This window comes from Pomacea canaliculata, linkage group LG2 (genome assembly GCF_003073045.1).
Source record: "Pomacea canaliculata isolate SZHN2017 linkage group LG2, ASM307304v1, whole genome shotgun sequence".
NCBI lineage: Eukaryota > Metazoa > Mollusca > Gastropoda > Architaenioglossa > Ampullariidae > Pomacea > Pomacea canaliculata.
In genome coordinates this window covers 4,089,955-4,103,536 of record NC_037591.1, presented here as the reverse complement: position 1 = coordinate 4,103,536, position 13,582 = coordinate 4,089,955, and the positions used below count along the sequence as shown (strand labels likewise).

At 39.0% G+C, this 13,582-nt stretch overlaps 2 protein-coding genes across 2 annotated transcripts; one reads left to right on the top strand and one right to left on the bottom strand.

Moving 5' to 3' along the window:
- The first annotated feature begins 365 nt into the window (after positions 1-365).
- On the top strand, positions 366-4,612 carry LOC112556082 (protein transport protein SFT2-like). The gene is made up of 6 exons (XM_025224697.1): positions 366-612; positions 2,325-2,390; positions 2,554-2,639; positions 3,080-3,197; positions 3,522-3,580; positions 3,897-4,612. Exons 1-6 carry the CDS (start codon positions 415-417, stop codon positions 4,000-4,002), a joined length of 633 nt encoding a protein of 210 aa, XP_025080482.1. The 5' UTR covers positions 366-414; the 3' UTR covers positions 4,003-4,612.
- Positions 4,613-7,659: 3,047 nt separating this feature from the next.
- On the bottom strand, positions 7,660-13,522 carry LOC112556078 (cationic amino acid transporter 4-like). The gene is made up of 6 exons (XM_025224693.1): positions 13,032-13,522; positions 12,185-12,386; positions 11,505-11,675; positions 8,902-10,481; positions 8,466-8,577; positions 7,660-8,183 (listed from the first exon to the last, which is right to left on the bottom strand). Exons 2-5 carry the CDS (start codon positions 12,372-12,374, stop codon positions 8,536-8,538), a joined length of 1,983 nt encoding a protein of 660 aa, XP_025080478.1. The 5' UTR covers positions 12,375-12,386; positions 13,032-13,522; the 3' UTR covers positions 7,660-8,183; positions 8,466-8,535.
- Between the last annotated feature and the right edge of the window lie 60 nt (positions 13,523-13,582).

The window sequence follows — 13,582 nt, the reverse complement described above, 5'->3', positions numbered from 1 at the left end:
ATGTACCAGCCTTCAGGCAAGCTGAGTGAGGGCTGCCGCCAATAATGTTGAAATTATTATACGATTGTTGGTCGCACTTAGCTTTGGCAAGCAGCCATGTGGTGTGTAAACAACACCCTCCACACTGCCTCTCACCAGTTCGACAATGGTGATGTCAAACTGCAAGCGTCTGCAGAATCAACTGACATGATTTGCTTTGGTATATGATGGGAGTGAAGTAAACTATAGTTATTATGGCATGATTATTTCTATAATTAAGTCGCAATGATAAAGAGGGTGAAATTTTAGCTTGAGATTAAATGTTATTCTGTTTGTTCAAATTAGTCTTCAGATTCGCCCTCCGTCTTCGAAAAACTATATCTCCAAATGGTTTGTGTTTATTAAATGGCTTGATGACAACAAGCTAGTGATGAAATGGCCGACCTGAATCAAAGCCTAAAGGATTACTTGTCTAGAGCCCAGAAAAAAGACACCGTTGGTGTATCCGACTCGACATCCCGCTACTTCACTGGATGGTTCGACAAAGAAAGTGTGTCGGAAGAAAAAGTGGGAGGGGAATCATCGAATGGGTGGTTTACAGACGCTCAAAAAGACCCCTTGCTTCCGAGCTTGGTGAGAAGTCAAATAAATCTGCACTGCTGTCTCGTCGCCTATAATAAGTATTGCAACCTTTTAGCGGTGGAAAACTCAAAATAGTCGCATGCATATAATAGTGCAAAAGGAGATCCATTTTTTAATATTTACATGAAAAGATTCGTTCCGTTGCTGACCTTATAGAAGTAGAATGTGAGACGTTCATTAATGGTGTACTTCAAATCGAACGCCGTTGCTATTCCCCGATTTGTATATCTTAACTAATTTTAGGGCTTCAGTATCTTGGACAAATTTATTGTAGTAGGGGCAGTCCATCTACGGTCATCTTTTTTTGAATTTAGAGACAGGTTTTTGCAACCTTTACACTATTCAGTTTTATATAACTGTTAATTTTAACATTTGTAATATTTAAAAATTAATAATTACATTTAATTGAAAGCTGTTTTTTACAGTTTGACTTGAACACATATTTGGTAAGGTTAAGATACTTTTTCCCAAATTGTATCAGTCCTTACCGAATATTGTTCTTGTTTCAAAAGTCCATGAGTAACATCATCACAGAGTGAGAGATAGGTACAAATCATATTTGAGGTCTGATAGCCCTTTACTGACCCATTGAAGTTGAAAATGATTACATAAATTGGGGTTACTTGAATAATAATAATAATAATAATAATAAAAGGTCACTTATACTGCGCAATATTCCAGCCAACAAACAAGCTCATTGCACTGTACATATCATAGTAATCCAGTACAATCACAGTCAACAACGTAAAATAAACAACAGTGCAAAGACTTGTAAAGCAGGATCATCGTAGTATAAATGGCAGACACATATTGGAAAGTTCAGAAACCAAGAGATGAGAATGTTGAGCAGTAACTATGCATTACAACCTATCACCTTATTCAGGTTACACAAGTGTTGAAGCACAATCATTTTTATCTTTGAAAAGAAGAAATCAAATCTGCTATGTAATATGGACATATCTATTTAATATACTTTTTTAGATTTCTGTTTGTAAGGATGTAGTGTTTAAATTCTTCTACTTATATCGAGGGCTAGATATTAAAAAAGCATGACATTTTTGCTCATTCTGTTACCTACCTAACAAAAGATTTATTATTTAACTGTAGCCTTGTTGCTGTAAAACACAACCATTTTCATTGTGTTTCAGTATATTTTATCAGCAGAAACAGGTTTTTAGCCAGATTGATCCTTGCTCATTTATCATACTACTACTTAACAAATACAAAACAAATGGTAATCAGCCACCGATTCATACGGTTACTGATTTTTAGGAATAAAGTAATTTGTGCATATACACATGCATGCATGTATGCGTGTGAGCATGTTACTTGTTTGTTAATTCTTACATTATTTTAGAATCTTTTTCGGTGTCTGCATCCAGGTAGTATTAACAAGGGAAAGCATAGAGGGCTAGAGAACTGGCATCCAAGGCCAGAGTAGTGCACCCTGTGATGCAGAAAGCTTACCCTATGTGACTTTGCTGTTGAGTGGGTACCTGACTCCGTAGACTAGAGGGTGGGGCAAGGTATCACCTTCACAAAATCTGGTTCTGACAAATGTTTGGCCTTTATAAACTCCATTTACAATGATCAGAAGGCTATGGGACTTTATTTCTTGTTAAGATAAAAGCATTTGAATCTTGAATTCACTATAAAATTTAACCCGGAAGGCATTATTAATCTGATGTTTCAATTGATTGCAGAGTAAAAAGCAAAGAATCATTGGGTTTATAATGTGCTTACTGATGGGAACATTTTGCTTTAGTCTGGTAAGTCTTAATTTTCTGATTTTATCTAGCTAATGCTTAAAGAATAAGACTAATTGTTTTCAAAGTCTATGTGTGGATGTGGGAAGTTGCCACGCAAGATTTGTAAAAATTTTAAGTGAAAGATAATGTGTAAATAGGTGTAATTTTTACTTTCCATTTGCAGGCAATGCTATATATTCCAATGCTGATTCTGAAGGCCAGAAAATTTGCAATGCTTTATACACTTGGCAGTTTTTTTGTAATCGCAAGGTAAAGTAAATCAAATTAAAAGATATCTCACCAGAGTGAGGCTGTTTTTCATTCAGATCACATAGTGGAATATACTACTTATGTGAAACTTGCTTCATGAGTAGATAAAATGTTTAGTAGTAATTGGCTTTAGCAAGTCTATATACAGCCTTTTGTCTTGAAACTGAGCATCACATATAGTTAGATCACTTCTTATTGAAAACAAATGACAGGTAAAAGACTACCAGATAATAGTAGGCCCAGATTCTGTAAAATATTGACAAGCTCTCTGCCCAGTTGATCGTATCCTGATATAAAAGGCAGTTACATTTACATTTTTTTTATCTAATTGGAGATATTCTTTTGTCAAAAAGAGCTGTGATGTGCAGTGTACTATGCACTGAGTTATGTAACATTATAATAATGCATTTATTATAATACAGTTTATAATACTGATTCAGTTTTGCATTCCTTTGGGGACCTTGGAACCATATGAAACATTTGTTTTCTATGGAAAGGCTGCCTTTCACAGCTACTTATTTTGGAGCAATGTTTGCCACTATCTACTTTTCTATATGGGTAAGAATTATATAGTTGTTATTCATTGTCATAATTCTTTAATTAGGTACTTTAAAGTTTAATTTTTAAGTTTAATTGTTTGTTAAAAGTGCTTTACACATTCTAACTTCTTTGCACATAAACTCTGCCTAAACTGAATGCCTACATAGTAGCTCCTTCACACATGTGTACCAAAAACTATTCTATTTTTCAATTTAGTTACTAACATTAAATATTAGAAAGGTTAATAGTTACATTAGCTAAACCATTTCCAAAAATTGTTATCTCTCAGACTATATACAGATATTAGACGTCTATTAATGCTGTTGAATTTATTTTTTAAAGGTGCAGAGCACAATTCTGACGGTTGCATGTGCAGCAGCTCAAGTATTTGCACTAGTATGGTGAGTACATTGTTGATTTTTTTCAGCCAGCAGGTCTAGATTTCTCTGTGCAGCTAATCTTGCATTGTTTCTTAAAGTTTGATAAGTTCAGGTACAAACCTATTTGTTGGGTGGGAAACAAAACCCTCCTTAAAGGGCAAGAAACATGTCCAAGTGAAAATTTAGACTTTGTTGATGTTAAAAATAAGTAGCATATTTTTATACTGTTGAGGTTTTTGTACTTACTGATTAATAGAAACTTAAAGAGAAACATCTAGCATTGATGTTTCTCTTATTAATGACAGTCTTTTTAAAGTAAAACTTTTTTTCCCTGCAGGTATATTGTCAGTTACATTCCAGGAGGGCAGACAGGCCTGAAGTTTTTCTCCAATATCTTTTATGCTGCTGCTTCTAAGACTGTGGCTAAAGCATTGCCTGTTTAACAGTTTAAGATCTGGTGTTAAATAAACCAATACAAGGAAGAGTAGGGGTCAGAGAAAGAGGAAGTGTGCTTGTGTGTGTTGGATTACATGTCAAGCCAGAGCTTATCAGAACACCTGGTTGTAATTGTGATGATATAAATTCAGATTCATTTCAAAACCACTTTATGACATTATGATATCTGGATATGTGCAAAGAGCATAAATGAACAGCTATTTGAATGTCGATGCAGATTTTTTTTTTTTTGTTTTATATATTTTTTAATATATTTTCTTTTATATCATTTTGTTGTGTCTGTCTAGTTGTTATGTCTTCATCAGAATCTGTGCTAAGGGGATGTGGGGCCTTGGGCAAATAGAATTGCAGGGCCTATAGAGGCTGGCACAACATACATAGCAGGGCAATAAAAAATTATGGATTATCTCATCCCGACAGTGCACTTGTTAGTGTTGGGGCCCCATCAGGTGTGGGAACTTGGACGGTCATGCCTGCTTGCCTTCCCATAGCGCCAGCACTGTCTTTGTGGATGTATCCTCTGTTCATTTTGAATTATATTTGCATGTGTTTTTGTACAGCACTTTGAATCTACCATTAAAATGGAGAAATGTGCTATAAAAGTCTGATGATGGGATTATTTTTTTCTGCTCCGAATGTGTTTAGCTGTACTTTTTAAAGGTATTTTATGGATAAATGGGCTGCCAAATATATTATTCATGGGGTGTTTATGTGAACGTCTGGGAGTTTTGTGCCTATTATTTTACACATGCTTCTTTGTCATTTTTCTGCACTTGTCCACTTGCCTGCATCCTTTGGTTATCATCTACAGCATGCTGTTATCCCATTGACTACCTGCCGTCTGTCTTGCCAAAACAGTTTCTTTTTACAATGGGCCTAGGTCACACAGTCCATGCAGTGTCCCTATCCTTTCGGCTTTGTTATCATGTAGAGCCTAGTAATCTACAGAAGATTTGATCTATGCACAAGATATTTGTAAGTGTTAATTGATCTGCTTTTATCACAGATTAATAAGTTCTGTGTAGTTCTGAATGATGAGCTATAGCACTATTAACCTCTAATCTGTTAACAGATGTTGCACCGCTGCATTTGTTATTTTTGACTATTATGATCAGCTAAATTGATTTGGTGGTCTTAAAAGACAAAAATGGAAATCTGTCTTATGTGATATCATTTTCTGGAAAAGATTACAACAGCCTTCTGACAATTCAAAGAGCACCAGACCAAAACAATATAGAAAAGCATATTAGCCACTCATGAAGGATGATAAGCTGAATGTCATGAAAGTATTATATTGGTGGGGGTGGATTTTTTATGCAAAGCCAGCAACTAAAGCTATATCACAGCAAAGCAGCCAGATGCAGAGAAAGAATTAAAGTGCCTAAAAGAAATCTATACCCAAGACAACCAATCCCCACTATATTGGTGACGAACACTAACTGTTGCGCAACCAAAGCACCCATTATATTGGTAGATGTACACTTTGTCCCTTCCAAAGGGTTGTGTACTTATTATGGGTTTTCAAAGAGTAATTCCTCAGACAATTCTATGAGCAGAAAAAAATACTCGCACCTATTGAATGCATTCTATGACTGAAACTGTGGTGTGGATAGGAGTTCTTGAAGACTGGGTTACAGTTTATCAAATGAATCAAGAAAGTTGGGAGCAGCTGCAGACTACACATCATTTGTCATCCCATATTGCATTCTCTAGACAGCATGTTTGCTTATTGTGTTGCATGCATTCACATGTCATTGTAAAACATGAGTTTGCCCATAGGGCCAGGATACACATTTATGTAAGTTATCTTTATTATTATTATTATTATCACTTTAATTTTGGAGATTAACTAGGCAAAAATGTTTATTCTCGAAACTGTGCTGATAACTAAGTGTTGGTGGGAGAACACACAATTTTGTGAGGATAGTGTGTTTCTGTCAGTATTAATCTTCAGTATCTTTGTGCATTATTATCTATTATTGTAATTATTTATCCAGAGCCATTATTGTTCATTGGAGGAAACAATGGTAATAGGTAATTCATTAAAATTGAATCATTATGATATATATACAATGCATAAAGGGTTGCTAACAAACTTTAAAATGCCTATCTGTTGTAGATTATTGTTGTGAAGTTGAAGATGTTGTTCCATAGCTAGAGCCAAATGTTTGCATCATCTCCAAGGATTCGGTTTTCTTACCAAGACCTCAGAACTTTCCACAATAAGGGCTGTCTCCATTTACTAGCTTTTTTCCCCTCTCAAGAGCATCCAGCCGACTAGTGTTACATCATTGTTTCTGGTTATGGGGACAATTTCTTTCCTAACAAAGCATATAATTTCATGTATTGAGACTTAAATATGGATGCATAGTTCTTGGTTATTTTTTGTTTTGGGGGAGGGATTGTGAAAGGGGTTGCTTTAGCTATTTCTGCAGGTTTACCTTTATTTTTTGTATGGAGATGAGAGCTAGAGCTCAAACACACCATGATTGCAAAATAACAATATTACAAACCATCACGACCTCTTTATGATAGCTATAACAGGAATGTGTTTATTTTGAAAATTTCCAAATTGTGGATATCGAGCACATTTTTTCCTTTTTCTCTCCTCCCCCACACCTCCCCAGGCACATGCTTACACACACTGCTGTAAAGAACAGACAACAGGCACTTTTGTTTAGTTGCAAAACAAAATTGTAATGCAATAATGAGATGGAACTAGTTACCATGGAATGTATAAAAATAACCTTTAATAAAAATAACAAACAAGATAAAATAAACATGTAAGGAAAGAACGAAAATAAGCAGAAATCAACTGTTTTAACCTCAAACCATCCTGAAAGTGCACTTTTTGGTAAAGCAAGGAATAAGGTATGTCCAATGCAATTTGAAAAAGTATCCTACGTACAGTTATGCAGCTGTCATCTTCTGATAGTCTACTCCTGCAGGTAGTAGACCTTAAATTACACATCAAGTAGAAATAAACGAACATCGTTCATGGTGATAAGCAGCTACAACATTGCATTAAGAAGTACCATCACCATTGAACTGCTGGCCATGCAGAAAAGAGGGTAATGGCAAAACTTTCAAAACTTTGTCAGTCATTTCCTTTATGGTCTAATTTATGTTTGGAATAAGTTTGGAAATGCTTCAGCTAGCATTATTGATTCTTTCCTGTTTCATTTGGTAACAATTACAACAGCTGTAGTATAGGTGCAGCCACAAAGTTTAGGCCAAATATCTGTGAAAGAGTTGGAACAAAGTTAAAGAGGTGAAAGAATATTTTGGTTTATAGCAACAGTTTCCACTTTGGTTGACTAGCCTTTTTGTTACTTTTAAAGAAACCCTAACCTAATTGCTTGTGTAAAATACTACCACTCACGTGCTGATTAAATTGCAGCTTAGATTTTAAAAAAGTGAAAACTATAGTCAGGAAGAACTGTTGCAGCCCTCCCAAGAAAGGTTTAATGTTTTACACAAATAGTCTATGCCCCATTTACAAGGCTTACTAATTGTAGATCTTACTGGACAGTACATACCCTAATCTACTTTCTGTCCCGTGTACAAGGTTTACAAACAGTGGAGGTCACTATACATTTTAACTTTGTAGATCATGCTATCTGGAGATTTCTTGCTTTTTTTCTCTGTGTTCTTTGTTTTATTTTCTAATATTCAAGTATGAAAACATTTCATCTAACAGTTTTCTATCGCTGTTGTGATAGTGACTTTTTTCCTTCTAATTCACTTCTTTTTCATATATTTTTTTCACTTTTCCTTTCATGCTTTGTTGTTCATTAACTGATATGAAAATAGAGAGGGTTATGGTGAATTCCTTTTTATAACTATTGAATATTGATTTGATTTAGTTTGTGCCAAATTAGTCTCCTAGTCTCCTCACCAAAGCAAACTTTTGTGACTACCACATATCAGATTATTGATTTTATGTATGTTTAGAATGATTTTAAGTACATTTCTGTCAAGAAATCACTCACAGCATCAAATGCCCAAAAGCTAGCCCATTAATCAACTTTGCGCTAGAACTCCTCTTCTGAGACATTTTCCTCTTGTGCGAGAAGAGCATACTGTTCTGTAGGTTCTGGTGAAGCCATACCGAGGTCACCATTTTGGGTTCTCTGTGTGAAAACCATGCAGACATAGGCAACCAAACCTGAAACAAAACAAAAATAAAATGAAACATGTTATACTGCCCACAGTCAAGTTTTATTAAGTAACATATTTGCGAAATCTTTTGATCAAAAGGGAGAACTATTTTCATAAATAGTGTCCATTAATGACACTGCATTAATGTGGCTAAGCTATTATAACAAAGATAAAACTAATCAAACAGTAATAATGAGTCAATGTGATGGTACAAGCAGTCATCCCAGGCTCAAAAGAGTTAAATTTCATACCATGCATGCACAGGGTAATCAAGAACAATTATGCTTACCGAGAACGATCCAGTATCAGCAGCTCTAAGAGACCCATGAGATCAGCAGCAGAAACAAACAGCAGAGCACTCAGAAACATGACAGCGTGGGAATATAAGGCACAAGTGGAACCTGTTAAAGAAAATTGCAGATTACTATGTTTTTAAGTTCATAACAGAGCAATATGTGCAGAAGCTTTAATCTTTAATATGGATCTGATCCATTGTTTATAGAAAAGTAAACACACAATCAGCCAGCTCAAACCTGCTAACAAAAATCACTTATACACACTGAGTTAGTGTTAGGCGACTAAAGTCCACCGAGACAGGTGACAACTATTGAATTATGGACAGACGGGGTTTTCAGTCGAGTCTCTGTTCGGTTTGGATTTTTTCTTAATTTAATTTTTTGTGTGAAGTGCAACAAATTCTAGAAGCAGAATGAATTAAGGCTTACCTGAAATCCGCCATGAAGGACAGGTCCACAGCGTGAGTGCAGCACCTCGCAGAAGAAGATGATAAGGCAGATCAGGAGAGAGGTTGCCAGAAAAGCCATCCAGTTGCCACTTTTAAGTTCCTCCCATCCCAAGCCAAACTGGATAGCCAGGACAGCGACACACACCACCAGCAACGACGTCGCTAGTTTCGTGTTCAGAAGAATAGAGAAATGGTGCAGAATGCTACTAGATTGGCTTTGCTGATTTTTACCCTTTTCTTTCTTCTCTGCTCTTAGCTGTCTTTGGCTTTGAGGTTTACCAGGAGTCTTGTCATGTTTGTCTCTAAAATCTTGATTCCTGTCTGGCCTTGTGTTTGTAGGCATGCTGCAAAATGCGCCCTCAAAACTAGGTTCATTTTCGTTACTGGCTCTTTGCACAAACTGTTGAGCTCTTAGCCCTAACAATTCTTCACAATCTGTATCTGCAGCCCTCAAGCCTTGCATTAAAGTTCCAGAACCCAAGTCTCCGTCAGAATCACCTAATGCTTTTGTTCTACTACTTTCACTACTAAAGTTGTTCCGGATTTCGCCGTCATATTGATACAACAGTGTCTCTTCATCAGAAAGCTGATTACTGGATTCATTTTCTGAGTGTCTTTCTGGGCCCGCAGACTGCTCTTCCTCTGCAGACGAAAGCCGCTTTGCGGTCTCCTCGTTGTGACCCTTCGCTCGGAGAACTATTAACGCTGGGAATAAGACGATGCTCTGAGACAGCATGCACAGGACAGTGAACTGCACGAGACCCTTGAGGTCCAGGAGAAAAGCAGCAACTGCGTACAAAACTCCAAAGACCAGCACCCCAACCAATGGAATTTTTGTCCGTGGGTGAATGTAAGCAAACGTTTTGAAAAACATCCCGTCAGACGCCATGCGGTAAGCTATCCTCGACACGGAAAACATTGACAGTATGTTTAGATTGGTCACGGCAAAGATGGGACCAATCGTCGCCAAGTATCTGGCCCAGGTGACCCCTTGGTATGCAAAGGCTGAGGGGATCGGTGCACGCAGGTCGATGATGGAGTAAGGAATGAGGAAGAGTGTACCCATAGCTGCCCCGCAATACACAATGGTGACTGTGCCGATTGTCAGCAGAATGGCCCGGGGGACAGACTTTGACGGGTCCTTCGACTCCTCCGCCGCCAGACAGATGCTGTCGCAGCCACTAGTGGCGTAGAAGCAGGAGGAGGCGCCGATGATAACGCCTTGTATCCCGTATGGCAAAAATCCGCCCTGGTCGGCGTTGATGATGTTGGTGACATCGCCCAGGATGACGCCGGCGACTGTGACGAAGATAAGGATGCCCATCGTGAGCACCGCAAGCGCGGAGTTGATGATGGAGGAGCAGTGAACGTTGCAGGACACCACCAACGCGATGACAAGGACAGAGATCATAGCCATCCAGTCCAATGAGTTAGAGAAGGGCGGCCCTAGGTTGAGGCGGCCGACTCTGTCGTCCAGAAAGGTCTGGATAGTGTTGTTGAAGAGGGAATCGACCAGTCCGCTCCATGCCCTCGCTCCGATCGCCCCAGAGCTCGTATACGCTGCAAAAGTGAAAAGAAGACAGATGATTCCCCCTGTTGCGCACACAAACCAACACTCAGAGCCCTGGCTGGCATCAGAAACGGCCTTCACGACCAGCTGTATAAGAATCTTTTCGGATGTTCAAACTGTGTTTGAATTAGATGTGTAGGTTAAGAGGCACAACCTACCATTTCTGAACACAAAAGCAAGAAAGAAAAAGAGTGCTTGGCCGGTGAATTTTAATGAGTGCGGGACTGCTGTATCACATGGGGTTTTAAGTTGGCTCAGAACTAACATGTCATGTTTTCTAAGACATCAGACTCTTGTGGTACAGGACAACCTCGTTACCTCAAAAAAAAAAAAAAAGCACAGATAAAGCGAGGAGAAAGATAGAAAGAAGGAATAAAAATGGTGATGGAATGAAAAGAGATAATGGAAAAGAACCAGAACATTTTACTGAACAGATCTAAGCCCATTCCAAAGGTTTGTCAGCAACAACACCCTCATCATAGCCATCCTCACTCTCATAAAAATTTGAGGAAGAATTACAAAATAAAATCAACTCGCAAGTACATACAATCGGGTAGGATATACAGTAATGGCACCAAGCAATAATCATCATATATTAAAGCATCAACAACAGACAACTGTACTGCACACTGTAGTCTTTAGGCCATCGGTCCACTGATATAGAAATGCTGTTTTGGATGCTCATGCTTCTAAACATTCACATCTGGTATTAAGTGCTTTATTTACACATTCAGCAAGGGGTTCCTGATGAAGGCAGCATTAGGACTGGTCATGTTCACTATGAAAGTGAATGTGTGTGTGAGGGACAGAATGAGTTGAGGGTGGGAGAGAAATCGAAAAAGGGGTGTGTGTGAAGAAACACAAGAATCGAGATAAAATAATATAGCGTGAGAGGGGAAAAGAGGGGATGGGCGTGGGAGAAGGGCACACAAAATGACCAAAGCGGAAAAAAACAAAACAAAACACACACACACACATACACACAGACAAGAGAAGAAGGGAGTTATACTTACTTATCAACTGTAACCAGCCGGTTAGAAATGCCGGAAGCTCGCCGACAGCGAAGTATACGTACGTGTAGCAGCCCCCCGTGTGGGGGATGTACGAGCCGAACTCGGCGAAGACGAAAGCGATGAGCAGCGTGATGACGCCAGCCAGCAGGAAAGAAAATATCACTCCAGGCCCTGAAACAATACGATAACCACTGATAATCTCATGCCAGCAGCACATGTTAAGGGATGCTGCCAGCCACAAGGGAGGAACATTAAGTCTACCAGGCCGCAATGCAACAGAATAGGAATTGATAACCCCACCTTAGGGGCATGCGAAGAATTTATACCCACCGGCATTATTAGTTCGACTATGTTTGAAATGAATTCTCTGTCGAGGAGAACTTTATTTTCAAATCCGACAAACATTTCAACAATCATTTAAAACCCTTTCACAAGATGGGATCGTTAGCTCATATTTGAAAGTCTAACAAAATTTGCCCCCAAAACGTTTCAAGATGGTTGGTGCTCTGTGCTGAAAGTGATGGTTGGGAAGCTATTCGACCCATCTTAACTTCATTCCCATGCACCATCAGTGCAAGTGGAAAATTTACTCCACATGTCACCAGTGAAAGTGTTAGCTTATTCCATAAGTCACCAGTAGAGAAGTTATCCCCTCACCAGCTATAGAGACAGGGTATTACCAGCATAATCTCTGATGACCACGCCGAGCAAGACATAGATGCCAACGCCGACAGTGGAGCCCACGCCCATGGCGGTCAGCTGTAAGGTGGACAGGCAGCGGTGCAGGCTGGTGTGGGTCTCCATTTCGTTAAGAAGCTTTCGGCGGCGCATGCGATGCCACAAATAGCGCCACGTGTCTCGTGGGGCCATGACACTGTCGGCCTTTCAAAACACGAAGATTTCTAAGCATACGACGACAAGGATATTATAGCAACTGACATTATCGTGATTGTTATCAATAATATTGCTGTTTTAGCTACTTATGCTGTGATTCTGATCTACAGCTAACAGTATAATTTGTCGTTCGTGCATCGCGCATTGAGCGCCCATCCATATGTGGGAATGCGCCTGAAAATGATGACGATGGAGACAATGACGATGATGGTGGTAATAAAGGCGATGACGATGATTTAGTCACAAATCTACATGAAGTTCTAATCAACTGGAACGTCAATAGCACTCACGAACAAGGCAAACTCATCAATACACAATTAACGATTGTCGAACTGGTTCAAGTCTTTATAATGTCTTTCTTACATTATTCTGATAGGTATGTAGGATGTCGTGTGCTGGGGAAGGGTAATGAGGTTCTGTGGTTATACGTCATGTGCAGCATATGACAAACATGGGATGAGAATAAAAACAATACTACATTACTTATAGTATCAGCAGCTGCTGGTGTACGTGTCTATACATATAGTTCAGAGATTTCGCACAGTGCTAGAGAACTTCCCTTGTGTCATCTGATGTAATGTGAGCGGTGTTTACTCCTACACTTATTTTATATAGTATGTATCAACCACCTACCTGTTTTCAGATCTACAATACTGTGTACAACGTCCCTGGAACAAGTACAATGACATCATCAAGGTACAACACACAGCTGCGGCATCCGGGTCTTGTCATTCACTTTTGTGCGTGTGTGATGAATGTTTATGTATAGCCGTATAGGCCTCTAACCCAGTCAGCAACCTACTGCTATTTACTGCTGAATCTCGGCTTTGGAAGTTAGATTGCCTGTCTACACGCCGCAAACTGGAGCATCGACTGGCACAGCACGAGACTCGGCGACAGCCATGTACAGGTCACGTGCCAAGGCTAGCCAGGACTTCGGTAGGTGACAGTTACTAACCACAAGCAGACGACAGTGGCGCAGACTAGGAGAAGAAGCAGCGGAGTTGTGTGCGATCTTTTATCAGCGCAGGATCGTATTTTATGACACTAACACTACAGGTAGTCCCATTTTCATGCATGTGTCGATGAACATGCCGTGACGTGTCATATCGATTAACGAGATGGAACACAAGACGATACAACAAAGCAGACGACACAAATCTAGGACACGCGGAGTTAAAATA

What these genes read in the sequence shown, in the direction of transcription:
- LOC112556082 (XM_025224697.1), top strand. Translation starts at nt 415, where the DNA reads ATGGCCGACCTGAATCAAAGCCTAAAGGATTACTTGTCTAGAGCCCAG. An exon ending in GAACATTTTGCTTTAGTCTG is followed by an intron (nt 2,391 to 2,553) that starts GTAAGTCTTAAT and finishes TTCCATTTGCAG; the next exon opens with GCAATGCTATATATTCCAAT. An exon ending in CAAGTATTTGCACTAGTATG is followed by an intron (nt 3,581 to 3,896) that starts GTGAGTACATTG and finishes TTTTCCCTGCAG; the next exon opens with GTATATTGTCAGTTACATTC.
- LOC112556078 (XM_025224693.1), bottom strand. Translation starts at nt 12,374, where the DNA reads ATGGCCCCACGAGACACGTGGCGCTATTTGTGGCATCGCATGCGCCGC. An exon ending in CGGCTGGTTACAGTTGATAA is followed by an intron (nt 10,482 to 11,504) that starts GTAAGTATAACT and finishes TCACTTTTGCAG; the next exon opens with CGTATACGAGCTCTGGGGCG. An exon ending in TCCTTCATGGCGGATTTCAG is followed by an intron (nt 8,578 to 8,901) that starts GTAAGCCTTAAT and finishes TTTCTTTAACAG; the next exon opens with GTTCCACTTGTGCCTTATAT.